Here is a 27,109-nt window from a genome sequence, read left to right as displayed (position 1 = left end):
GCATTGCAGGCGGATTCTTTACCAGCTGAGCTACCAGAGACGGCTAAATTAAAATAGACAATAACAGGTGTTGGTGAAGATGTGGACAAACTAGGTTGCTGATATGTGGCTGGCGGGAATGAAAACTACCCGTAGCAGAAGTAAGTAAACAGCAGCACATTCATTTGATGGAATTTATTCAGCCATTGAAATTCATGCTCAGGAAACGTCTGACAGAGAGAAACATGAGTGAAAAGAGCAGGATATAGAGGGCGCAGCCAGAATGACCCCAACTGTGGGCTGCAGAGAGCGATGCCTGAGCGGGGCTACGTGCTGTAAATGGAGAGCTGCAAGGTCTGGGGCTTATGGTGGGCTGGGAGGCGCGGGCGCCGTGGAGTGGAGAGCGATACTCCCTTTGCGTGCAGGTGGTGGAGGCATTAATTCTTGGCCCCGGCTTTGTCCCAAGTGGTGCTCAAGCTGCTGTACCCTAGCCAGTCCTCACAACTCATTGCTTGCTGGGCTGTGCTTAAAGCTCCCAGGGGGCACCGGGGCATTAACAGGTGATTTGGGTGGGACTTTCGACCCTGCCGTGATCTTCATCACTCTTCCCAACCTTCAACCATTAAAAACATACGCAACTGTAAGAGACTCTAGCAAACACAAGTTCAAAACAAAGACCCTAATGTGCACCCCACCCCCAAAATGAATTGAGAACCCTTATAAAGAAAGTCTAGTGTTGGAACTCTGGGGATAACTGGGTCCTTCTGCAGATTGTGTCTTTTCCAAGGAACCCAGGAAAGCAATCACAGAGGAGCAGCTCTCACCCTAGAACTGTGGTTCAGCAAAAAAAAAAAAAAAAGAGGGTGAGGAAAAGACGGGGAGCCAGGAGACCTGCATTCTGATGCTAACTCTGTCCTCAACAAGTGATTTCTTCTCTCTGGGCCTCAGTTTTCGCTTCTGTAAAATAGGGACGTTCCCAGAACCTAGGTGGGGAGTGGCCTGCGCTTAGGCAGGTGGCGGGGCCCAGCGCAGTGGCCGATGCAGCAGGGGCCTCTGACGGCTGCCGGGGAAGCCCGCACACTGTGGGCCTCGGCGCCCTCCTCGTTGACCGGAGGGCGGTAGCTACTGTCCCGCAGGAAGTGAGGGTCGCAGCCAGGGCTCGACGGTCCCTGTTACCTAGCCGGAGCAAAGTGCACGGCGGCGGGCAGAAGCCTAAGCCAGCTAGAGGCGGAGCGAGCTTCCAATCCGGCCCCAGGCGGTCACGTGGGCGGTCACGTGACCACACCCGGAAGCGCGGCGCGGATTCCTGGCAGGCTGGTGGGTGTTTGGCTACGACTCGGTACGCACAGTCCGAGGGCCTCGGTAGGCGGCGGGGCCTCCTCCGGGACCCCGGCACGGCCCTCCCGGAAGTAGAGGGGTCCCTACCGCCAGCCTCACCCACCCGGCGTGGGAACGTGGCGGGTCACTTCACTTCTGGTAGTCAAAGTTTCTGCTGCCACGAAATGGGGCGGTTGCCACTCTGAGGTTCGGGGAATTGGGGGGTGAAACTGCTGCATAAACTGAAAGTGCCAGGCAACCAAGAAGGCTGCCAGTGGACAGGTCCTACTCCTGCGTCCTCCGGCCCTTCAGGGGCGGCGGTCATAGGGGCAGTTTACAGGGAGAATGGTGAAAATGAGTCGGGGGGCGGGCGGAGAGAAGGGGCAGAGAGGTTCCCCAAGTTGCCCCTGCTCCATCTAAAGCTTCACTAAGTCCTGTGTTCCCTCCTTAGAGCAGAGAGCAGGGAAGCCACAAAATAACACCAGTGAGGTTCTCTTTCCAACAGACCTTTTGAAATAAAAGTAGAACTTAATGTCCACTAAAGAGGATTTCCATGTTAATGGGAAGACGGCGTTAAGGTCAGTCATGCCAGTGACGTAGTAGTGAAGTCTCATGTTGCACAAGATGCTGAGCCCTTAACAGCCCTTTCTTGCCTTCTGTTTGCTTGCAGTGTTTGGCTTCCTGATTAAGCTAAAGCTTTATATTGTTCCTGCTTTTTATCATCGAAATATGAGTGGTTCTGGAACTAGTTTAGTTCACCCTGTTTTTGAGGAGGGGAGCTGGGAAATAAGAATAGTGACACCCCCACCTCACCTCTCTGTGTAAGAAGAGCTTTCCAGGTGGCCCAGTGGTTAAGACCCTGCCTGCCAGTGCAGGAGACACAGGAGATGTGGGTTCAATCCCTGGGTGGGAAAGATCCCTCGGAGAAGGAAATGGCAATCCATTCCAGTATTCCTGCATGGGAAATAGCATGGACAGAGGAGCCTGGTGGGCTACAGTCCATAGGGTTGCAAAGTGTAGGACGTGATTAAGCACACACCTCTGTAAGAAAGTAGTTTGCTAAGGATGTGACTGCCTGGTTGCTCCCTGACTCACTAGAACCCTGGAGGGAGATGGAGCCAGAGGTTGAGCCCAGAGAGGTGTAAGTGCCTTGGCAAAGCCAGAACTAGAACCAGGTCTCCCGTGCCTGTTGCGTTGGTTTACTGCCATTCACTGCATCATCCTGGGGTATCTCCTGTCTTCCAGGACTGCATCTTTGTCTCCCTGGGATGTGCTGTGCTATTGCCTAATATTAGTCACTCATAGCAGGCTGCCTGGGGGTGCTCAGGGTAGGCTTGCTGACCACACCATGGTTCAGAGTGACCCACAGGGAAGTGAGAGTGCTCAGGAGGAAACAGTAGGTGAGAATTACCGTTTGTGGCCACCGGCTACGTCCAAAGGACTGTGCCTGCTGGGTCCATGTTCTCCATTGTGGGAAGGCAGGGGTGAGCAGTATGTGGAGCACAGGGACGCCTGGCAGTGGGGAGTGTGTTCTGAGCAGGCTGCCCAAGAGCCAGAGAGAGGCCTTTGACCACTCAGCCCTCCACCATCTTGTCCACTCCCCGGAACGGGCAGCAGTTGAAATGAGAGCCTCTGCTTACTCTTAGCCCCCCTCCCCCTCCACCCCGTTTTAACCAGGTCGTGGAATGCTGTGCTGCTGTCCATGAGCTGGTCACCGAGGCTGTCTCCTGCAGCCCTTTCTGAGCCTTCGGCTGTCAGGAAGCTCTGCTGTGCTCCTTGCCACGGTAGGTGATCCTGCCTGAGATGCAGGCAGGCGGCACCCACCCTGGGGCTCCTCGGACTATGGGAGGTGGACAGGGTGAGGCAGGCAGAGGACTGAGCTCTCTCAGGCTCTGCAGAGCTGTCAGCCCCGCCCCCTGCCTGCCCCAGCCTGCATCCTCATGTCACCTTTGCCTGTTCTGCTCTCCCTCCCTGACATCTAGGTGATCATCACAGCCCGTTGCTGTTGTTTAGTTGCTAAGTCATGTCCGACTCTTTTGCGACCTCATGGACTGTAGCTCACCAGGCTCCTCTGTCCACAGGATTTCCCAGGCAAGAATACTGGCGTGGGTTGCCTTTTCTATCTCTAGGGGATCTTCCTGACCCAGGGATCGAACCCACCTCTCCTCCATTGGCAGGTGGATTCTTTACCACTATTCCACCTGGGAAACCCCATCACTGCCTACCAAACCTCTAAGCTACACCTCCTGAATCAGCCCCTTCCTCCTCTCAGTTCAGTTCAGTTCAGTCACTCAGTCGTGTCCGACTCTTTGTGACCCCATGAATCGCAGCACGCCAGGCCTCCCTGTCCATCACCAACTCCCGGAGTTCACTCAGACTCATGTCCATCAAGTCGGTGATGCCATCCAGCCATCTCATCCTCTGTCGTCCCCTTCTCCTCCTGCCCCCAATCCCTCCCAGCTTCCTGCTTTGGCCTTCAGCAAAGAGTGGACCCACGTTAGCCCACACCAGGACAACTGGCCTCCATAACCTTGGCCCTACCCATCCACGACACATACCCTTACCAGCCTACAAGGACTCTCTGTTGTTCATAGACTTCATTCTACAGCCCACTGTTCTCCAGTGCACGCACTCCCTTCCCACCAGGCCAGCCCCTCAAGTCCTGAACCTTGCCAGGCTCACCTGGGAGTCCCAGGGCAGCCTCTTCCGGGCCCACCTGCCCTCATGCAGCAACCTTCCCTTTCACGCTCCATTGCTGTCCTGGTCTCTGCTTTGTGTGTAGCAATTCCATGGGAGTAGGCTACATTCTCTTTTTTTCACTGTGCTAGAAACACTATGAAGCTAGGTGCTCTGAGTTAAAGTTGATAATCCAACTGGAGATTAGGGAGGTACTCAGTAGGAACCTGGAGAAGGCATTGGCAACCCACTCCAATACTCTTGCCTGGAAAATCCCATGGGTGGAGGAGCCTGGTAGGCTGCAGTCCATGTGGTCACTAAGAGTCAGACACGACTGAGTGACTTCACTTTTCACTTTTCACTTTCATGCATCGGAGAAGCAAATGGCAACCCACTCCAGTGTTCTTGCCTGGAGAGTCCCAGGGACGGGGAGCCTGGTGGGCTGCCGTCTATGGAGTCGCACAGAGTCAGACATGACTGAAGTGACTTAGCAGCAGCAGCAGCAAGTACCACCAAGCTGGTCACCTAGGGGATCCTGAAGAGTGTAACTGAGTCTGAGACCTCGAGATATAATAGTCCTTCTGAGGAAACTGAATGTCCACCCATGGAAGAGTTAAGAGTGGGGCTTCCTCATCACTGTCATGTCTTACCACACGTGTAATGTGCTCGTGTCCGTGTGACATGCTGAGGTACAGGAGAAGGTCTGAAGCCCCTGCCTGCGGCAAGCAGCTGGCCCGAGAGCTCCGGCTTCACCAGACGTGGTCAGGCTGCCCCAGGAGTTGAGAAGGTCAATGTCTTGCTGTACCTCAGGGGGCCAAGGCCCAGAGTAGGAAGCTGTGGATTAAAAATCTACCATGGTGAATAAGAAAGCACATTTACATAATCAAGCATTGTGTGTTGCAGAGAGGGAACATGTGTGGGTGATGGGGAACGAGGTCTGAAAGGGCAGAAGATACTGGTGGAGGTGGCTGAGGAAGCAGCAGCTAAGCAGGGGTGAGAAGAACTGTGGCCAAGGTCACGCAGCTTCTGTGTCCCCCAGGGCAGGAGGAACTTGTGACTGAAACTCCCGTAATGCTGAGCCCACTGCCTGTGGGCTTTGGAGCTGGTACTCTGGAGCTGTTTTTGACTTGAGTGGAAGTACTGGGCTGCCCAGAGCGAGGTGCACTAGCTGCCCAGTGTTCCAAACCAGGCCTTGACAGCCTGCCTCCCTCGTGCAGTCGACCCCATGTCCAGATCACAAGCTGGGTCCTTCTTTACGCTTGATCCCAGCGGGCTGGTAGTGTGTCTGATGCTGTGTTTAGAGAGCCGGGATAACACAGGAAAGAGCTCAGCCTTGGTTTTCAGTTCAGTTCAGTCACTCAGTCGTGTCCGACTCTTTGCGACCCCATGAACCTCAGCACGCCAGGCCTCCCTGTCCATCACTAACTCCGGGAGTCTACTCAAACTCATGTCCATTGAGTCAGTGGTGCCATCCAACCATCTCATCCTCTGTCGTCCCCTTCTCCTCCTGCCTTCAATCTTTCCCAGCACCAGGGTCTTTTCAAATGAGTCAGCTCTTCGCATCAGGTGGCCAAAGTATTGGAGTTTCAGCTTCAACATCAGTCCTTCCAATGAACACCCAGGACTGATCTCCTTTAGGATGGACCGGTTGGATCTCCTTGCAGTCCAAGGGATCTCAAGAGTCTTCTCCAAGACCACAGTTCAAAAGCATCAGTTCTTTGGTGCTCAGCTTTCTTTATAGTCCAGTTCTCACATCCATACATGACTACTGGAAAAACCATAGCCTTGACTAGACTGAGATTTGCTGACAAAGTAATGTCTCTGCTTTTTAATATGCTGTCTAGGTTGGTCATAACTTTGCTTCCAAGGAGTAAGCGTCTTTTAATTTCATGGCTGCATTCACCATCTGCAGTGAATTTGGAGCCCCAAAAATAAAGTCAGCCACTGTTTCCACTGTTTCCCCATCTATTTGCCATGAAGTGATGCGACCAGATGCCATGATCTTAGTTTCTGATTGAATGTTGAGCTTTAAGCCAAGTTTTTCACTCTCCACTTTCACTTTCATCAAGAGGCTCCTTAGTTCTTCACTTTCTGCCATAAGGGTGGTGTCATCTGCATATCTGAGGTTACTGGTATTTCTCCTGGCAATCTTGATTCCAGCTTGTGCTTCTTCCAGCCCAGCGTTTCTCATGACGTACTCTGCATATAAGTTAAACAAACAGGGTAACAATATACAGCCTTGACGTACTCCTTTTCCTATTTGGAGCCAGTCTGTTGTTCCATGTCCATTTCTAACCATTGCTTCCTGACCTGCATACAGGTTTCTCAAGAGGCAGGTCAGGTGGTCTGGTGTTCCCATCTCTTTCAGAATTTCCCACAGTTTATTGTGATCCACACAGTCAAAGGCTTTGGCATAGTCAATAAAGCAGAAATAGATGTTTTTCTGGAACTCTCTTGCTTTTTAGATGATCCAGCGGATGTTGGCAATTTGATCTCTGGTTCCTCTGCCTTTTGTAAAACCAGCTTGAACATCTGGAAGTTCACAGTTCATGTATTGCTAAAGCCTGGCTTGGAGAATTTTGAGCATTACTTTCCTAGCATGTGAGATGAGTGCAATTGTGCGGTAGTTTGAGCATTCTTTGGCATTGCCTTTCTTTGGGATTGGAATGAAAACTGAGCTTTTCCAGTCCTGTGGCCACTGCTGAGTTAAAAATAGGAGTAACTGAAGACTCCTGCTTTGCTGTGATGGTGCTGTGAAGTAACACCAGGAAGGCCCTCGTGGTAGTGCCCGCACACAGTAAAATCCAGTAGGCATTTGCTGGGATTATAATTTTTTTCATTCCTCAGGCTGAGTCTGTGGGTGTGGGGCTGGAGGTGACCTTGACCTCACTTCTCCTTGGCAGATGAAGTGCGTCTTGGTGGCCACAGAGAGTGCGGAGGTCCTCTTCTACTGGACAGATGAGGAGTTTGAAGAGAGTCTGCGCCTGAAGTTTGGACAGACAGAGAATGAGGGCGAGAAGGTGAGTGCAGGGCAGGAGGGTCGGACAGGGGGCTAGCGCAGCACTGTCAGGAGGCGGGGAGCCTGCCCACCCGCCCTGGCGGCCGGAACGGCGAACAAGACCTCGTGTGTCTGCACCTCTCGCACCCACACGTCCTCAGAGGTTAGCCCTTGGTGCTCTGGAGGGCTGTGCCCCACCCTCACCCCATGAGATTTTAAGCACCTTGTCATGTGCTTATTTTCCATCTTTATATCTTCACTAATGAAGTGTCTCTTCGGGTCCTTGGCCTATTTTTTATTGCATTGATTGTTTCTTATTATTCTTACCAAGTTTTGAAAGTTAGTGGATACGTGTTGTGCAGATATTTTCTTCCAGTCTGTGTCTTGTCTTCATATCTACTGCACAATATCTTTCAAAACAGATATTTTTAATATGATAACTCCATGTTATCCACTTGTTGCTTTTATGGATCATACTTTTGGTGTCATATCTAAGAAGCCTTTGCCCAATCCAAGATCACAAAGAATTTTCCCCATATTTTCTCCTGGAAGTTTTCTAGTTTTAGGTTTTTGGTTTTTTTTTTTAGTTTTAGGTTTTATATTAGGTCTGACGATGCACTTTGAATTTTTGTATGTAGTGTATAGATTGAAGTTTATTTCTTTGCATATAGATATCTAGTTTAACACTTTAATGTGACGACTCAAAGATAGTTGTCCTTTTCACTTAGATAAGTTCTACTGTACATTCTAAAGGAATAATTCATTTTGAAATTTTTTTCCAGATTAATTTTGGATTGAACACTTTTTTACTGAGGATCCAGCAGAGAGTCCTTGCATTTCTGCGGCCACACAGGCTGGTTGCCTCTCAGTGTCCTTCCTGGTCCAGTGGGCCTGGTCATCAGCTCAACTAGTGCCGTGTCAGCAAGTTAACTGACCTCAGCATCGCTGATGCTCTTTAGGAGTAATACAGCGTATCAGAGATCATAGACATTTAAGTGATTTTATTTAAGCTAAAAACAGGTCTATCTGTTAGGCGCCTTTATTTTTTAGTAGTCAATATACATAATTTCTAAATTAAGAATTTCTAAGTATATTAGTTCCTTAACCATTGCATCAATATGGTCTAAAAATGGCGTCACCGACTCGATGGACGTGAGCTTGAGTGAACTCCGGGAGTTGGTGATGGACAGGGAGGCCTGGCGTGCTGCAGTTCATGGGGTCGCAAAGAGTCGGACACGACTGAGCGACTGAACTGAACTGAACTGAACTGAAAAATTTAAGAGGCAAACGATTTGATAGTGTTTCTCTGCCTCTTTATTAAAAACCTCAGAAAGGGACAAATTCCGATTTTTCAGTTCCTAAATGACTGGCATAAAGAAAAAAAGTCTTCAAAGTTTTATTTCTCTTGGATACAACACTTTTTCCCCTGGTCCTGTAAATAACATGACTTAATTGTAGGAAATTTGGGAAGTAACAGAGAAATAGTTTTTAAATGACCCATAATTCTTCTACCTCGAGCTATTAGCTCTTCAATATATTTTCTTTGGGTCTCTATCTTTTACAAATAGTTGAGCTCATACCACAGTTACAGTTTTAATTCCTGGGTTTTTTTCAGTTGCCATTATAGCAAAAGCATTATTCCATTTTGTTAAATATTGTCAAAAGCATAAATCTTAATGGAAACATTATATTCAGTGTATGAATAAATATAGCATCATTTATTTAGCCATTTCTCCAGTACTTGACATGTATATTGCTTCTAGTTTGCTATAGCTATTACTGTTGGGAACATTTGTGCTTGAATTTTATCCCACATCTCATTATTTTCTTAGGATAAATTCCTAAAAAAGAATCATTGATTCAAAAGCCATTCAAAGATATTGTAGCACTTTATAACCACACCACATATCAATAATACAGGAGAATTCTCTTTACACCCTAGCTACACCAAAGATTATCATTCCCCCCACCACCCCACCAAAACAAAAGAATTCTTGTCACACCTGTACACCTAGTGAAAGCTACTGCTTTTAAAATGAGTTTCTGTACACCATCTAGGTTTTTAAGTCACATTTCTATTAATGTAATTGATTCATGACAGTTCCAGAAAATTATGGTACATGAATAATTCAACCAGCATTTGCCTATGTGAAGGGATATTTATTCAACAAATACTAATCGAGAATCCACTATTTGCCAGCCTCTTGGGGCCAAAGCAGTGAATGTAGCAACATGACCCTGCACTCACAGAATTTAGAGGATAAAGATGAACCAGATGGCAAAAAAACACCGTGGGTTTTTTTTTAACCAGAGTGTGGGATGGGGCAGGCTGGGGTGGGGTGGGCCTAGGGATGGTCAGGAGAGGAGCCACCTGAGCTGGGACCTACTGAAGGTGACTGGCAGCCCCTACAATGGTGGACACAGGCCTGGGTTCCTGAATGCCAAGTCTGTGGGAGGAAATTACGCCCCACGTGCCGTAGTCCCCTCATATTTCAAGTGCCGCACAGTACCCCTGGCTGCTTGCCTGTTTTTCTTTTCAAGGCCAGGTCTTACTCAGCGCCTTGTATCCAAGTGAAAACTAGGACTCTGCTTCCTCCCTGTTTCGGTCAAGGCTCCTGAGATCAGCATGGGGAAAGTCAGCTGTGCCCTTGTACCTGTTCATTCTTGTGTCAAGAACTTGACTTATTACCATTCGCCCTGACCTTATCCCATTTTCACTCACAGATCTTCAGCACATCCGTCCAGTTTCTTTTTGGTTTTGTCTGTTTGTTCTGTTCTTTATTTGGAAGGCAGGGAGAATGGATGAGGGAAGAGATTATAAAAGGAAAGGCATGCTTGCCACCAAACTAGGAAAGTACAGAAAGATATAAAAACTAGGGGGAGAAATCATTCCTGATCCTCCTGTTCAGAAGCAATCACTTTAATGATGTTGAATTTTTAAATGTTTTTCAATAATTAGTTTTTCCTGTGTACTTGAATGTACAGAGCGTTCACAACCTTCTTTTAAAAACATTACTCTGTATCGTAGGAATTCTCCACCTCACTGAAGTGCTCTGATGTCTTAAGTGCTTTGTATCTTCCCTTCGTTGAGATGTACTGCTGTATATTTAACTCTTCCCTGGTACTGGACATTGACATTCTCTCCAGTTTCTTCTGCTATAAATGATGCGGCGGGGAGCATTTTGCTCCTGTATCGCTGCCCCGTTTCTGATTGTTTTCCTTAGGATACTTTCCCTAAAGGAGACTTACTGCGACAGGGGGCCCGGACTTTGGTGCACATGTCAAACTTTCTTAGAGTCGGCTTCCTCTGTGGAGGCGTGGCCTAATTCCTTACCTTTCCTTCCAGAATTCAGGCCTGAACAATGCAATTAGGTGCCTGACCTTTCCCAGTCTTCCTGACCCAAGATTTGGGGTCTCCCTGTCAGGACAGTGACAGCCTCCTGGGTGTGCCTAGAACTGCGGAGCCCTTGACGCCAAGTTCTGGGTCTTGTCCATTCCTTCGGCCCCCGTGTCTGGCCCCCTGAGCAGTGTTGTTCTCTGGCCCCGCTTGCAGCCTCCTGCCCTGGAGGACCAGCTTAGCACCCTCCTGGCCCCGGTCATCATCTCCTCTATGACCATGCTGGAGAAGCTCTCGGACACATACACCTGCTTCTCGACGGAAAATGGCAACTACCTGTATGTCCTTCACCTGGTGAGTGTGCCTCCCTGGGGCCCACGTTCCTCTGCCCCTTGGTTCCTTGGACGGTCCACACGCCTCTTCCTCATCTTGAACCTCAGACTCCTTTAGAAGGCAGATGCTGCATCTTAGCAAAATCCCCTGGGATCTGACCGCCCCCCGCCCCCTCTCCCATCTCTGTCCCGGGGGCTGGCTGACATCAGCTGATTTCTGTGCCTGCAGTTTGGAGAATGCCTATTCATCGCCATCAACGGAGACCGCACAGAGGGCGAAGGGGACCTGCGGCAGAAGCTGTGCGTGCTCAAGTACCTGTTCGAGGTGCACTTTGGGCTGGTGACTGTGGATGGACAGCTCATCCGAAAGGAGTGAGTCCTGGGGTACTGTACTGAGCCCCTCTCGAGGCCTCGGTGAAGCTGCTGGTCCCACTCTGCCCCTGCTGCTTCCTGGCACCTCCCTGGGTCTCTCTCGCTGGCGTTTGTCATGTATGTGTGAGCGAGAGGCTGAGAAGTGAGGTGAGTTGCTCAGGCACCCGCCTCCCGGTTCCACCCCCGTCCCACTCTGCTCCATGGCAAGAGCACAGCCAGATGCACCCCAACTGTGTGTGGGTCCCCCAGTTGTGGTGTGGCTCCCCCACGTGTGTTGTGTGGGTCCCCCAGGTATATTATGTGACTTCCCCCCCAGGTGTGCTGTGTGGCCCCCCAGGTGTGCTGTGTGGCCCCCCAGGTATATTGTGTGACTTGCCCCCCCGGGGTGTGCTGTGTGGCCCCCCAGGTGTGCTGTGACTCCCCCAGGTGTGCTGTGACCCCCCCAGGTGTATTGTGTGACTTGCCCCCCCCCCCAGGTGTGCTGTGTGACTCCCCCAGGTGTGCTGTGTGACTCCCCCCGGGTGTGCTGTGTGGCTCCCCCAGGTGCGCTGTGTGACTTTCCAGGTGTGCTGTGTGGCTCCCCCAGGTGTGCTGTGTGACTCCCCCCGGGTGTGCTGTGTGACTCCCCCCGGGTGTGCTGTGTGACTCCCCCCGGGTGTGCTGTGTGGCTCCCCCCGGGTGCGCTGTGTGACTCCCCCAGGTGTGCTGTGTGGCTCCCCCAGGTGTGCTGTGTGACTCCCCCAGGTGTGCAGTGTGACTCCCCCAGGTGTACTGTGTGACTCCCCCAGGTGTGCTGTGTGGCTCCCCCAGGTGTGCAGTGTGACTCCCCCAGGTGTGCTGTGTGGCCCCCCCAGGTATATTGTGTGACTTGGCCCCCCCAGGTGTGCTGTGTGGCCCCCCAGGTGTACTTTGTGACTCCCCCAGGTGTGCAGTGTGACTCCCCCAGGTGTGCAGTGTGGCCCCCAGGTGTGCAGTGTGACTCCCCCAGGTGTGCTGTGTGGCCCCCCAGGTGTGCTGTGTGACTCCCCCAGGTGTGCAGTGTGACTCCCCCAGGTGTGCAGTGTGACTCCCCCAGGTGTGCAGTGTGACTCCCCCAGGTGTGCAGTGTGGCCCCCCAGGTGTGCAGTGTGACTCCCCCAGGTGTGCAGTGTGACCCCCAGGTGTGCAGTGTGGCCCCCCAGGTGTGCTGTGTGACTCCCCCAGGTGTGCAGTGTGACTCCCCCAGGTGTGCTGTGTGACTCCCCCAGGTGTGCAGTGTGACTCCCCCAGGTGTGCTGTGTGAATCCCCCAGGTGTGCTGTGTGGCCCTCCCAGGTGTGCAGTGTGACTCCCCCAGGTGTGCAGTGTGGCCCCCCAGGTGTGCAGTGTGACTCCCCCAGGTGTGCAGTGTGGCCCCCCAGGTGTGCTGTGTGACTCCCCCAGGTGTGCTGTGTGGCCCCCCAGGTGTGCAGTGTGACTCCCCCAGGTGTGCAGTGTGGCCCCCCAGGTGTGCAGTGTGACTCCCCCAGGTGTGCAGTGTGACTCCCCCAGGTGTGCAGTGTGGCCCCCCAGGTGTGCAGTGTGACTCCCCCAGGTGTGCAGTGTGGCCCCCCAGGTGTGCAGTGTGACTCCCCCAGGTGTGCAGTGTGACTCTCCCAGGTGTGCAGTGTGACTCCCCCAGGTGTGCAGTGTGACTCCCCCAGGTATATTATGTGACTTCCCCCCCAGGTGTGCTGTGTGGCCCCCCCTGGTGTGCTGTGTGGCTCCCTCAGGTGTGGTATGGGGCTTCCCCCAGGTGTTTGTCACAGGAGCTTGCCCAGCTCTAACAGTGAGCTCAGACTGCTCCTTTGGTTGAAGCTGGGGATGCCACTTTTCTGTGGGTCTCCCTTGCTCTGCCCCAGGCTGCGGCCCCCGGACTTGGAGCAGCGTGTGGAGGTGTGGGAGCGCTTCCAGAGCCTGCTGTGGACCTACAGCCGCCTGCGGGACCAAGAGCAGTGCTTTGCCGTAGAGGTGACGCTGGGTGCGGGAGTCCTCGGGCCACGGAAGTGTCAGGCCGCGGGGGCTGGGCAGCACTGAGACCATGCTTTGACGTCTGTCCCCCACCCCAGTGAGTGAGGGCACCAGCAGTCCCCAGGCTCATGCATTTCAGAGGGTTGCTCTTTCTGGCTTCGTGGTGCGTTAGGCACTCTGATGGGCCTCCCTATAATAACATGGCTAGACTTTGGGTAAAACAGATTTCTTAGTGCAGTTTTTGGGCTCTCAGTAAATTATGGAAATTTCTGAAGTTAGCTCCCTCGCCTCTGATCCCTTCCCCCAAATTATACTGAGCTGAAACTAGAGTAGAAAATAGTAAAAAGTAACCAGCACTAAAGATTGCCTGAGTGCAAATGATGGTACCAACCTACAACCAGCAAACTACATCTCGGGCCAGCAGTGACAGGTGCACTGAGCCTCAGCTCCTACTTAAGCGCAGATCTGAGGAGTAGGCTGGTCGTCAGTAGCCCCCTCCTTGCTCCCTGTTGTAGACAGATGCTCTGTAGATCAGTGGTTCTCCTCTTTGTATGCATCAGAATCATCTAGAGGACTTATTAGGTTCCTGGGCTTCACTTTTCTCAGTCACTGTAGGCATTGAGGGTGGGAGGCTCTATAATTTGCATTTTGAACAAGTTCCCAGGTGACGCTGGTTATGCTGGTTTGGAAACTACAAGTTGAAAGTCACTGAGTTAGAGGACAAATGAAGAGCAAACAAGTATGAGCTCACCATTAATAGCCAGGTGCACAGGAGAGTGAGCCGTGAGTGAGTGTCAGGGGCATCCGCCCCCGGCAGATGTAGACCCCACAGGAGCCTGTTACACCAGTACAGACTGAGCCCCTCAAGAGCACAGCCTGTGTTGGTCTGAGCCTCCCTGCTCCCAAGCATCTGGCACGTGGTGTGCGCTCACCGTGGCCCAAGTGAATGTATCACTAGACTTTGGCTGGGACGGGAGGAATTGGGGTGACATGGCTTCCATCCCCCTGTCCGCGTGCCCAGGCTGTGGAGCGGCTGATCCACCCTCAGCTCTGTGAGCTGTGCATTGAGGCACTGGAGCGGCACGTTGTCCAGGCCATCAACTCCAGCCCCGGGCGGGCTGGCGAGGAGGCCCTGCACGCCTTCCTGCTCGTGCACTCCAAGTTGCTGGCTTTCTACTCCAGGTGAGCCCCAGGACCCCTCACATTCACCCTTTCTTGCGACCCCTTCCTGAAAAGCACCACCTCCTGGGCCAGGGAAACCTTCCAGACCCATCACTTCCAGGAAGTGTTGATTCTTAGATTCTCAGTTCTTCATCCCCTCGGCTCACTCCCCTCTCTGAATTACTCCTTCCTGGAATACTGTCTCAGAGTCTGAACTTAGGGTTTCCTGATACGCCGTTCCTGGTCCCTGGTGGTTTTCCGCTGGTCATGGGTTTTTTTTTTTTTTTTTCAGCACAACCAAGTTTTATTTTTAAAAATGAATGAGTTCGTTAATTTTGTATATTCCATGTCTTTCTCAGAAGAGGATAAAGTCAGCTGGCACCTTTATAAACTATGGAGGGCAGGGACCCTCTCCAGACCCCCTTACTTGCCTGCTCCCATCCACTGTTACCTGCGGGCAGGGGCAGTGGAGACGTGCTGACCGGCTTCCTGTCCTCTCCACAGCCACAACGCCAGCTCCCTGCGCCCAGCCGACCTCCTGGCCCTCATTCTCCTGGTGCAGGATCTCTACCCCAGCGAGAGCACGGCAGAGGACAGTGACCCCCAGGTCTCTCTCAGGGCAGCTCTCTGGGCAGTGGGAGGCCACCAGAAAGGCAACTCAGATGGCCAGTCTGGAGAGCGCTGGGCAGGCAGCTGGGGAGACTGGTTTCTGAGTCTCAGTCCTGAATGTGTGGTTAGGCATGACTTTTCTACCTGCTTTCAGGTGTAAGGGGAATTCTAGAAGGCAGGTGGATTAGAGGGTTAAAAGTACAGGTTTCTGGAGTCACGTAGTCCCCGCTCCGCCACTTAGCTGTTTGCTGTGCAAGTACTCACCCACGGGAGCCTCAATTCCCTCATCTGTGCAATGGGACAACCATGGCATCTACTTCTCAGGGTTACTTGGAGCCCAGCAGTGCCTGGGGCATAGTGAAACACTTAGAAAGTGCTGGCCAGCCTGGTTGCCACACCACCCTCCTCATCAGTGGCAGAGTGGCAGTGATTGGGATGCCAGTTTGTTGGACTTTGTAGAATTTCTGTGGTTCTGGAGAAAGACTAGACCTGAAACATCCCTGGGAAGCAATGGCGCACACTCGGGGCTGTGCAGTGGAGTGGGCGCAGGGGCCGGCAAGCCCCCCCGAGGGCTGTGCCATGAAGCGCTGGCAGGAAGAGAAGCCAGTCAGCAGCTTTAACCAGCATCCGCGGGCCTGTCCTGTCACAGCCTTCCCCACAGAGGCTCCGCCGCAGCCAGAGCATCCCCGTGCAGCAGGCCTGGAGCTCCTGTTCTGCAGACCCGACCAGGAATTCTGCGGGGACCGTATGTGCTTTGTACCACGGGGGGGGGACCAGGAGGGAGGAGGAGGGGAAGGTCTGCCTCTCCTGGGAGAGCAGGGTCCAGGGCTGAGCCCCCGGGAGAACTTCCCTGAGCCCTCAGCCCAGGTGCCCCTTCTCCCTCCCAGGAGACAGACAGCTTCTCCCCGACTGAGGAGTACTTCACACCAGCTCCTTCCCCTGGGGAGCAGAGTTCAGGTGAGACCTAGAGTGGAGGAGGGACCCTGGATGGTGAGGGAGAGGAGCTGGGTGCCAACTGGTAGCCCTGGGAGTCTATCTTAGGGGTCAGTGGATCCCAATGCCCTGTAAGAGGCCAGGCACAGACACCCACATTCCTAGAGCCCAGGACGCTGTCTGCTGCAGCCCCTCTGTCTGTCTTGCCAGCTCCAGCTTGAATTCAAGGACTACTTTTTTTTAAAAGTTCAGCTCGCATGTGTGTACTCTCCTGCCTTCTGTTTCTTTTTTGTAGTTAATAAGTAATCAGCTAATTAAGTAAGTTTCTTTCCAGCACAGTGGTTTAAAATATCAATATTCAATCTGTATAGTTTATACTTTACTTCCAAAGTAAGTGGATAAACAATAAAAAAAAAAACCAAAATGTTTGAAATATTATTAACAAAACAAAAAAGGAGCCTGGGACCTCTGAGACCACGTGGCAGCTCATCTCTGCTTGTCCACTTCTCCAGGGGCAAGGTCGCAGCTCTCCTGGGTTCTGTAAGCTTGCCACGAGCCCAAGCACATCAGAAAGCGCTACTTTGGGGTGACGGCTAAAGTGGTTTTCTTCCCACTGCTTCCTCCCCTTGTTCCTCGTCCTGACCCCTTTCTCTCAGTGGTTAGTTTTTTCATGCCTCAAAGCTGTAAACAATTCCTGTTCCACAGCGCACAGAACTCAGCTTACAAACAGCTTGAGTTGCTTTCATCCATTTTAAGACAGGTGTTTGAAACATAGATACAGGCTTTCCCCAAGAAACGTGATTATGAATGGTGGTTATTTGAAGTGAAATATACAAGAGAACGCTGTTAGTACAAAGCTATAATATTTCAAATACGTACTTGGTTCAGTAGTTTTTGTGAGCTGTCCTAGGAAAAGAAGTCTAGTTCGGTTCCCAGCACACAGTAGGTGCTTCAGTAAAAGTTTGCTGATTGACTAAATGAATGGGGAACTATAGACGGTTTCTGCTGCCTCCGAGCAAAGAGTGAAAAGGCACTGTTATAGCCAGGGAGGGGCTCGAAGGGGTAGAGAAGACAGAAGCAAGGAGGGGATTGGGGGGGCTGAGTAGGGGTCTGAGGGACCTGCCCCCCCACTGCGAGATACAGGGAGAGGAACTCGTGCCTGGCAGCCAGCTTGGGCAGGGGGGAGCGGGCAGGGGTGCCTCTCTTCCCCAGCCCAGGCTGCCCTAGCTGTGGTACCACAGAGGGAGCTTGCCCTGCACTCGCCAGCTTGGGGTAGAATGAGAAGGGGAAGGCTCTCCAGTTCACACCGAGGTGCTGTGCCCAGCGAGGTGCTTTGAGCTGCCAGTGGGGAAGGGCCTCTTTTCCATCGTCCCCTGCTGGCAGGCTGTTGGGCCAGTGTTCACATTTTCCCACTGTTTCTGTCGTTCTGTTATTACCTACGGTCTGTCTGCAGGTAGCACCATCTGGCTGGATGGGGGCACCCCACCTACTGACTCTCCCCACATTCAGGTGAGTTTTTCCTGGGGGCCCAGGGCGCTTGGCCAGGGTACCAGCTGATTGGAGATGCTGCAGTGGGCCCTGGTGGCTCTGGGGGCTTCCCCTGGGGTGACGCTCCAGCAATGCCGGTCTTCCTGGTGCTGTCTCACGGCTGTCCGGCCAGCGCAGGGAACGGAGCTCAGCCCAGAGGTGGGGGCCGGGGTAGGGTGAGGCGTGGTGAGTGAGGGTGGCCTTCTCCCTCCCACCTCCCCCTCCCCCAGACACACAGCCTCCACTCCTGAGAAATCCCCACTCTCACTGTTCTTGGGAGTGAAAGTCTAACTTAATTTTTAATTTTTTTTTTAATAAGAGAGTAAATATGTTCACTGTAGAAAAATTGGGGAAAACAATTAAAATATGGAAAAGGAATAAAAACCACTCAGTCCCAACCCCAGATGTTAGCTACTGTTAAACACATTTGGAGTGTTTCCTTCTAGGCTTTCCTATGACTTTATAAGTGTATTTATACACACACACAACATATATATTTTTTCTTTTACCTGATTTGAATCCTAATGCTCTGCATTATTTTTTGTTTTTGAGCATTTCCCATTGATGAGGCAGTCCTTGGCAATGTGGTTTTTAACGAGACTGTTCAGAATGCATTGCCTGCATTATGTTATTATTTATTTAGCAAATTCTTGGAGCAACCAGTGTGTTGCATCCAGTCCTTTGCTGTCGTCATAAGACTACCATGACTTCCTTACAAAGAAGCTTTTGTGGCATCCCTAATGATTCCCTTAATTTTCCACTTTTGCCCACTGAAGACTCTTACCCAGAGCCCTCATGAGGCTAGAGTTTTCTCATTTAGTCCAGGAAGCCCTCACTTGCACCCTTAGAATGACTTTCGGAGGTCCGGAAGGTGGTCAAATGATCAACTGTTAACAGGCTTTAAACCCTTTGTGTACATGAAGTTGGGGAGGAGCCTCCCCCCCAGCTCATGCCACTCCATCTGCCTTTCCCACTTTCCTTTCTTCCTTTTCCCCTTTTTTACTACCCACCACCCCTGTGTGGCATCCAGTCCTGATGCTGTGCAGAAGGGCCCCGAGGATCCTGAGAGAGAGAGAGAGACAGCACGACGGGAGCTGCCAGGGGAGCCTCAGCAGAGGGCCAGCATTTAGGAACTGGGACTTTGTGGGCTAGAAGAGTTTGTCCCTCGAGGTTCTGAGGGAGACAGCAAGTGAACAGCTGCAGGGGGACCCAGCCTGGGGAGGACCCCCAACGACTGCCCCTCCCCTCCCCTTGACAGCTCCTCTTCCTCCTCAGATGGCTGAAGACACCCTCCAGACGCTGATCGCTCACTCCCCAGGACCCTCTGGCCCCAGAAGGATTTTCCTGGATGCCAGCATGAAAGACAGCTACTGCCCCCTGGTGCCCCACACCATGTACTGCCTGCCCCTGTGGCCAGGCATCAGCATGGTGCTCCTGACCAAGGTATCAGCGCCCCCGCCTGCCCTGGGGCCATCCCGGCCTGGACACCTGCCCCCTGGCCACCCCTGTCCACCCCGCCCTGCTCTTCTCCCCTCAGTGCCCCAGCACGGCCCTGGCCCTGGCCCTGTACCAGCTCCTGGATGGGTTTTCTCAATTGGAGAAGAAGCTGAAGGAGGGGCAAGAGGCTGGGAGTGCCTTGCGGTCCCACCCCATCATGGCGGACCTCCGCCAGAGGATGGACAAGTTTGTCAAGAATCGAGGTGGGCAAGAACTTCAGGTGAGACGCAGGCCCCGGACGCCCCACCTTGGGGAGGGGAGGCCTGTTCTCATCACACCTGAGGGGCCAAGGCTCAAGGGGAGGGGGCTGGCCTCTGCCCCACCCCACCAGAGGACTGTGCTCTGATCCCCCGCAACTCAGCAGTACACTTTATATTTCCTAAACGTTCTTGTGTAACTTCGGCAGAACACAGGTTCCAGCTCCCATGTTTCAGGTAAGGAAACCAGGGAGGGACTCAGATAGATGGTGATTTGGCCAAAGTTACTGGACGGGTGAGCAGTGGAGGTAGAGCCCAAGTCGAGGGCTCAGGAATGGCCAGTGGCCTGCCCACTATGCCCCTCACCACGTGGCTGGTCTCACAGGCTGCAGGACACAGGGAGGCCGTCCTACCCACGGGGGGCTTAGAGCCCAGATAGGGTCGTGAGGCCCAGACACAGGGACAGTACATGAACAGAGGAGGAGACAGGCGCAATCCAGGCAGGAGCCTGGGAGGGAACTCGCCAGATGAGAACCCTGGGCTGAGATCTGAGGCCGTTCAGGAAGCTGGCAGGGCTTGGGTCTGTTTGAGGAACTGAGATTCATTGTGGCTGAAGTTTGCACTGGTTTGAAAATAAGCAGGGGATTAGACGAGGCAGAGCAGGTGACTGAAGCCCAGTCAGTCCACAGCGCCCCATGTCTCCTGGTGCCCGGCAGCCCCAGTGAGGTGTCAGGAGGCAAAGACCCCTGAAGGGGATCAGCACCCCCGCCCTTGGCTGCATCCAGCCCGCCCTCGAGGCACTGACCTGCCGCTGGACAGCACTGGCTTACGTGTCTGCCAGTGAGGCCGAGAGCCTGGGGCTCAAACCCAGAAGCTGCTTTTTAAGTAAAAGCCTGCTGAGTGACTAGACCGTGGTGTACAGTGGGCTGCAGCGTGCTGGGGGCCCTGCCAGAGACCCAGCCTGGCTGTGGACAGCAGCTATGTGCTATGCATGGAGATGGGGAGCCTTCTAGAGCCTGATGTCAGAGCCCCCCTGGACCTCACTGTGAGAACACTGTCAGGAAGCCGCCTGTCACTTGTCTGCTTACAGAAAACCTGGCTGGAGTTCAAGACCAAGGCCTTCTCCAAAAGTGAGCCCGGCTCATCCTTGGAGTGAGTGGTGGGCCCTGAGGTCAAGGAGGGCATCGTTTGGACGAGACGGCAGGTTTCCTCCAAGCCCAGGAGGAGAAGATGCTCAGGGAGGCACTTCTGAGGACAGAGGGGGTCCTGGGAGGGGGGTCCAACCCCCACGATGCTGAGGGGAGGCTGGGGGCAGAGAAGACAGAGGTTGAGGAGCAGGGCCTGAGGACCGGACACCACTAGCAGAGACCCAGCTTCCACACAGACCCAGCGTGACCTTGGGCAAGTCACTGCGCCTTGTTTTTCCATAAAATAAACCAGGAGGTTGGAGGAGATTTGAGTTTCTCAGAGCCCCATGTCGGGGGAACGTGGAAGCTGACTCCCAGCTCAGTGAGGGCCAGGGTGTAGTTCATCAGCCGTGTCCATCAGTCCAGGAGGAGGGTGACCACAGGGATGGGGTGCCGTCCTAGCTGTGCCCTCCAGGATCCTTCCCTCTGTGACAGTTCATCTCTGGCCCCCAGGCTGCTCCAGGCGTGCAGGAAGGTGAAGCGGCAGCTATGCGCCATCTATCGGTTCAGCTTCCTAACCATGGCCCCGGGCCGCGGGGGCCCCCACCTGCCCCAACACCTGCAGGACCAAGTCCAGACACTCATGCAGTAAGTGGCAGTGTGACCCCTTGGCGGCCAGGGCAGGAGCCGGGCACGCCTCACCCTCCTGCTCCCCTGCTCCCTCGACAGAGAAAAGCTGGCGGACTGGAAGGACTTCCTGCTGGTGAAGAGCAGGAGGAACGTCACCATGGTGTCATATCCTGATGCCCGGCCCTGGGCTGGCCATGAAGGCCCCTTGGGCTGCTGCCTCCTCTGCCCCTCACTTGAATGACAGCAGCTTTAGGGAAAGAGCACACACATAGTTGGCACCTCAGCTTCCTTTTGCTGAAGAAAGTGAGGAGACTTTAGTGTCCTGTTGGTGTCCTATCTGTAGGAATGCTCCGAGGCCGGAATTTCAGAAATCCCTGGTGTCCCAGGATTACTTCATAGAGATCATCTGTGTAGATGTCCAGCCAGCAAAGTGGCAGTGGGTCTCCAGGAGGGGCAAGGGCCTGGGGTCAGGTAGGTTTGAGGGGCCGTGTCCCCCTCCTTAGATGCTACAGTACAGAGGAATATGAAGGCTCAGAGAAGGCCTGCGGTAAGGGTGTTTATTGGTCCCTGTTTAAAAAGCCATCTCCAAGACGTATCCTTTTATTAGAGAACTAGTTTTATCAATTACTGATCTTCCCTGAAACTTTATATGAAGCAGTTTTTTCAGTATTAAAATTTCCTGAGACTTGAGTCCTCAGCGTGCAGGCGGAAGTGGTGACAGAGGGCCTTGCCAGCCACCTGCTGCTGCCTGTCCTCAAATGGAGCCTTCCAGCCCAAGATGAGGCATGGGTGGCGGCCAGTGAGGCTCACTCCTCAGCTCCATAGCTCTGCTCCCACCCTGGCCTCACCACGTGTGTCATTTAAACTCATCCTTCATGAAGATGGTAAAACATAAACATGCTGTGTTCCTTGGGAGCAGAATTCCCGGTGTTAAATGTGCCAGAGCCAGAGATCCATTGTGCTTGCACCTTAGACCTTCTTGGGATTGGGAGTTCAAAGCGAAAGCGAGACCTGGGAAAGAGAGTGTCCTGGGAGGGTAGGGTGGCTGAAAAGGAAACCTATGGGGCGGGGGAGGGGGACGCTTGAAGGAAGCCTCGGTGGATGGAGGAGCTCCTTCCCTGGTTCTGGCTTCAAAAGCACCTTAACTCGGCCCCTCACCTTCCTGGAAGACTTCCCAGGCCTGGTGCATTTCATCTACGTGGACCGCACCACTGGTCAGATGGTGGCCCCTTCCCTCAGTAGCAGTGAGAGGACTTCATCGGAGCTGGGCCGGGGGCCCCTGGCCACCTTCGTCAAAACCAAGGTAACCTGGCCCAGCCCAGGCACGCTCCCCACGTGTCAGACGAGGCGTGCCTGGCCCTGCCTGGGAGGGCTAGTCCCCGCACTTGGGCCCCCGCCCGGGAAACTCCGAGCACCCCCATGGGAACTCTTCCTGCATTCTTCCCAGCCCAGGCACGCTCCCTGCGCATCAGACGAGGCGTGCCTGGGCCCTGCCTGAGAGGGCTAGTCCCCGCGCTTGGGCCCCCGGGAAACTCCGAGCACCCCCATGGGAACTCTTCCTGCATTCTTCCTACCTCCGCACCCAGCTTTGTAGGCTCCTAAGAGAACGGTCCTGTCTTTGTCACCCTAGGGCCCCAGCCAGCATGTGGGGCCACCTCCCCAGATGTGTTAAAGTTCCTGGAGCAACACTGGGTAGTGAGGCCAGGGAGGGAATGGCCGGGGCCCAGGAAGGGTTTGTTGAGTTCACTAAGACAGAAAGGGGACACACAGGTTAATGGATTTGAGTATCAGAATGTAAAAGTAGGAGGTTTCTACAGAGGAAACAGTCTCCAGGGCTCCTTTTATTTTCTTTGATTCATCTTCATGGCAAACTAGTATTTTTGGTGGGGAGGCCTCTGCCAGTTTATAAAAATCTGTATTTTATACATATATTATACATATTATGTTACTATATATTGTACGTGTTACATATATTTTACATTATTATATATGTGTATTTTATATATCTAAGTAAAGTGTATCATAATGGTGCAAACAAGGTCGCCGACAGCCCACTGGAGACCCAGCTCTGCCCCTCACTAGCTGTGTGGCCTGGGGCGGTAGGGAGTCTTAAGTTTCAGTTGCCTCTTCTATAAAGGAGAACGGGAACACCAGTAACGTCGTGGAGTTACCGCGTAGGTTACAGATGCACACACACGGTGATGCACAGCAGTGGCCCCGGAGGTAGCTGGGCTTGGTCAAGCATTTCCTGGGACCGTCCACACCAGCGTCCTCGTCTCCGTCCGGGGTAGTTGGGCTCGTCTTGGTGCCTTTCTCTCCGCCGTTTTCCTGTGTGGTTTGTTGTGGTTGAGGTCGTCCTGCATATGCATGTGTTTCCCGCATTTTTACTTCACTGTGTATCTGGTGCATTTCCTCATGTCATTAATTCTTTATCAACATGATTCTCACCGGCTCCACGGCAGTCCATCATGGGAACGCAGCACCATGTACTTAGCCGTTTCCCCAGCGTTGAACACTGAGACTGTTCGCAGACTCTGTCATAAATAATGCTGGTGCACACACCTCTACGTATTTATCCTTGTCCTCATCTCGGATCATTTTCTCAATATGGATTCCCAGAAATGGAATTATGAAGTCAAGTGGGAGGAATTGTTTTTAAGGTTACTGATATACGTTGTCTAATTGCTTTCCTGAAAAACAGAGCAAGTCCATGTTATTTGTTTGCATTTAATTAGATGCTGTGTGTGATCAGGTTGGGAGGGGCTCATGTACACCTGTCACTAAGCGTCTTGGTTGGAGTGCAGAAGGCCTTTGCCAGCCCTGGGAGGTGGGGGGTGGGGGCAGAGGTGCCCCCTGCTGCCAGCTCCCTTCGGGCAGCTCACAGGCAGCAGTGGAAGTCCTTGAATCAGGGAGGAGAGCCTCGCAGAGAGGACCTGAGGCACGTTGACCCTCAGTCACTGTTCCCATCAGTGCCCTTGGTGAGCCCTCGTTCAGACTTCACCTCAGAGCAGAGGGTGTGCCAGGGCCAGGGCACTGTGCATTCAAACACTTTTCTAGCACCTTCTTGGCATAGAGCCGTGCCAGAGATCCTCAGCCCTGAGGGGTCCATGTGAGCCCTCAACATCAGGAGAGTTCCAGGGGGCTACCCTCTCATCTCCGCTTGTGTCCCTGGCTCTGTTCTGGCCTGAAAGATGAATTTGCTACTTTATAGCTTGTGTATATAGTAAAGATTCATAAAGTGTTGATACATATATTTTGTCCTTGCAGTAATGAGAGGGATAGGTAGTCCATCCATCCATCCATCATCTGTTTATTACTAAGCTCCTGCTCTGAGCCAAAGCTGGGCCCAGGCACCAAAGAGGAAGAGGAACAGGAGAGGCCCCTGGCCCTCCAGGAGCTCCTCCTCTGAGTGCTTTTCTTCACTGGGATTTGAGAGCCCGAGCCCAGCCCCCGACGTGGGGTAAGGGCCACCCTCGGGCTGCAGAGACAAGCACTGTCCCCTCTCCCCAGGTCTGGTCTCTCATCCGGCTGGCGCGCAGATACCTGCAGAAGGGCTACACCACGCTGCTGTTCCGCGAGGGGGACTTCTGCTGCTCCTACTTCCTGTGGTTCGAGAACGACATGGTGGGTGTGGCTGGCCCGGGCAGGGCAGTCCTGAAATTGTCCCTTTCTCCTGGATTCTGTTCAATCTGTCTCTCCAACTCTTCTTGACACCAGTGGGACTGATAGCGAAGCCCAGCTGGCTGGGACCCAGAGCTCAGGTCCGCCTTTGCGCTCAGGCTCTGTGACCCCTGCCCCCAGTTCTCTGAAAAACTCACACTGTTGTTCAAGAGGCATCCTGGTGACACATGAACAGACCTCCATGCCCCGCGCAAGCAAGGATGCTCAGCCCACACTTTGTGTGATACAAGGCCTCGCTTCCTGCTCCCATTGCTGAGACAGATAAATGGAGGCTGAGAGCAGTTAACCAACCTGCCCTGAGCAAAGCTGCTCACACCTTGCATGCCCTGTCTCTGCTCCTGGCAGCATGCCCTCCTTCCCCTCAGCCTGAGGTCGTGGCGAACCTTTCCATGGTGCAGTGTGGCTATTGGGATCTTGCTGCTCTCACAGCCTCACACACCTGCACAGCCCATGTGTTGGTTGGGACAAGTGTCACTGATCCCATTTTGCAGGTGGAGGAACTGATGCCCTGAGATCAAACACCACGGCCAGGGCACCGAGGTCCTAAGTGATGACGTCAGAACCCAGGCTTGGCTTCCTGGCCTGCAGGCTCCCATCTTTGCCCTGTGCCCTCCTCAGAGGTGCCCAGGACGTGGAGCTGAGCGTCACCTCAGCCTCTAGGGAGAGACAGGCTCTCTGTGTGTGTGTTTGGCTCCATGGGGTAATGGGCGGGCCTCACCATCCCAGTGGGCACAGGACTGCAGGAACCCCATGACAATGCCTGGCACATGGTGGGAGCCCAGCCGAGCCTGAGTCGCTTCCCTGGCATGTCCTTCCCTGGGATTCCCAGTCCTTTCAGAGAGAGACTTGGCCTTTGGTCACACTTTGCTTTTACTGACACCTCCCCAATCACCATCCTTCACACTGAGCCAGGTCCACTGGTTGGTGGGAATGAGAGCTACCAGCATGGTGCCCGGCATGACCCCAGGAACTTTATGTTCATCACATCTAATGTTCTTGGGAGTTTATTCTTATCCCCAGTTCACAGGTGAGAAGACAGGGTAGAAAGAGGTCAGTGCATTTTGCCAGCGCTAAGCACTTGCTAAACAGGGCTGAGCTGGGCCTCGGACCCCTGTGTCTGACTCAGGCCTGTGGTCTTCCCGCCGTGCCCACCGCCTCCCCACTCAAGAAGCTCTCCTCCTCCCCCAGGGTCACAAACTCCAGATCATGGAGGTGCCTGTGCTGTCTGATGACTCAGCGCCCGTCGGCATGCTGGGAGGGGACTACTACAGGTGAGGCCGAGCCGGAGGGCCGCTGGGGAGAGGGGGACAGATGACAGATGATACGCGCCCGTCTCAGCAGAGGCAGCAGCCCTCCTTCAGGAGTGTTTCCTTGGCCCCCCGCCCCGAGCCCAGCCCCCCTTGTTAGAAGCTCCTCACGGCCGGGCAGTCAGAGGAAGAGAGAGGGGTGCTCTTGGGGTTCCTCCCCTCCTGTTGCACCCTGAGACAGCATTTGCAGCTGTCTCTGCTGGGCTCCTGGGACCTTCCCTAGCTGGCTCTGTGGCCCCATAGCTGGGGCCCTGCCATCCAGGGTTGGGATTCCAGAGGGTGGGCCCTGACGGCCTGGGGCTGAGCCTCAAAAATGGGGAGTCAGCAAGGAGCAAGGAAGTCCTTTCCAGCCTGGTGCTAGAGTCCAGTGAGGGGACCTCATGGCCATGTCTCCCTCGTGAATCCTGTCCTCCTTCCCCCTCTCTCCCCCAGGAAGCTCCTGCGGTATTACAGCAAGGGCCACCCGGCCGAGGCTGTCAGGTGCCACGAGCTGCTGGCCCTCCACCTGTCGGTTGTGCCCACGGACGTGCTGGTGCAGCAGGCCGGTGAGCTGGCCCAGCGCCTGGGCGAGGCCTCCCGTGTCCACCTGCTGTAGGACCAGGAGGGCTGCCCCGTGCATCCGCCTGTGCCCCTGGTTCTCCAGGCCTACCTGGCTCACAGACATCACCACGGCAAGAGCCTCCTCTTGTCCACAGTGGCCCTGGGGATGGTACTGTCTCCAGGGCAGCCCCAGGATTTCTTAAAGAAACTCATTTAGAGCCACCTCCATTGCGGGTAACAAGCAAACCCCCAAACCCTTCCTTCTGGAGAAAGAAGAAGGCCAGTCTCCTTAGCTAGAGCAGCTGTGGATGTGACCGTAGACCCAGGGCCACCCCACTTTGGGAACTGCCTCTCCGTTTACCCCAGGAGACCAACAGGAAGTGCCCAGCTCTTCTTGGAGTGGGGAGAGCACCTCAGGAAGCTGTCTCCTCCTCGCGTGAAAGGTGCTCCCCTGGCTGGGTTGAGCTCTGGCTCTGCCGTGTGCTCGCTGTGGCTCTGGACGCTGTGGCTCTCTCCCCCACCTCTGAGCCTGTCTCCCCACAGTCAGTGTGACTGCGCCCCCGTCAGGACAGTCGTGGGGCTGCAGGATGGCGGCAGGCACGAAGAAATTCTGGTCACGGTTATTGTGGTTCCAGCCCCGGCCTTTCTCGGTGGCCTCTTTGTTCCCTTCTTGGTTCTCGTTCTCGGCTCCTGCCTCAGCCCTGCACCAGAGGTTCGTGTCACTCAGTCCCACAGATCCCAGGCTGTGAGGTTTCTCAGAGCCTCCTGGGGAGGGGGCGGGGGTGGTCCTGGCGTGCCCTGGATTGAGAGCACTGCCCTGGGTACAGCCCCTGCTCTAAAGTCCCCCCGCCCCCCACCAGAAAACAGGCCCAGGGACAAGGGGTCGGCAGAGCCTGGGACC

General features: G+C 53.7%; 1 protein-coding gene across 7 annotated transcripts; it reads left to right on the top strand.

Moving 5' to 3' along the window:
• The first annotated feature begins 1,215 nt into the window (after positions 1-1,215).
• Positions 1,216-26,831, top strand: HPS1 (HPS1 biogenesis of lysosomal organelles complex 3 subunit 1). Of its 7 annotated transcripts, none has more exons than XM_061403054.1 (20): positions 1,216-1,296; positions 2,974-3,080; positions 6,876-6,992; positions 10,524-10,661; positions 10,869-11,011; positions 12,891-12,999; positions 14,021-14,181; positions 14,665-14,767; positions 15,419-15,514; positions 15,657-15,726; positions 17,156-17,211; positions 18,505-18,672; positions 18,767-18,946; positions 20,014-20,075; positions 20,564-20,698; positions 20,780-20,845; positions 21,839-21,983; positions 24,191-24,304; positions 25,550-25,632; positions 26,101-26,831. In XM_061403054.1, exons 3-20 carry the CDS (start codon positions 6,876-6,878, stop codon positions 26,261-26,263), a joined length of 2,109 nt encoding a protein of 702 aa, XP_061259038.1. In that variant the 5' UTR covers positions 1,216-1,296; positions 2,974-3,080; the 3' UTR covers positions 26,264-26,831. The 7 variants fall into 7 exon arrangements, with proteins under 7 accessions (XP_061259038.1, XP_061259041.1, XP_061259042.1 ...); XM_061403057.1 differs by having other exon boundaries at positions 1,296-1,455; XM_061403058.1 differs by lacking the exon at positions 1,216-1,296 and adding an exon at positions 1,482-1,503.
• The last annotated feature ends 278 nt before the right edge of the window (positions 26,832-27,109 follow it).

The sequence above is a fragment of the Bos javanicus genome, chromosome 26 (genome assembly GCF_032452875.1).
Source record: "Bos javanicus breed banteng chromosome 26, ARS-OSU_banteng_1.0, whole genome shotgun sequence".
Taxonomy (NCBI): Eukaryota; Metazoa; Chordata; class Mammalia; order Artiodactyla; family Bovidae; genus Bos; species Bos javanicus.
This window is presented reverse-complemented; position numbering and strand designations above follow the sequence as displayed.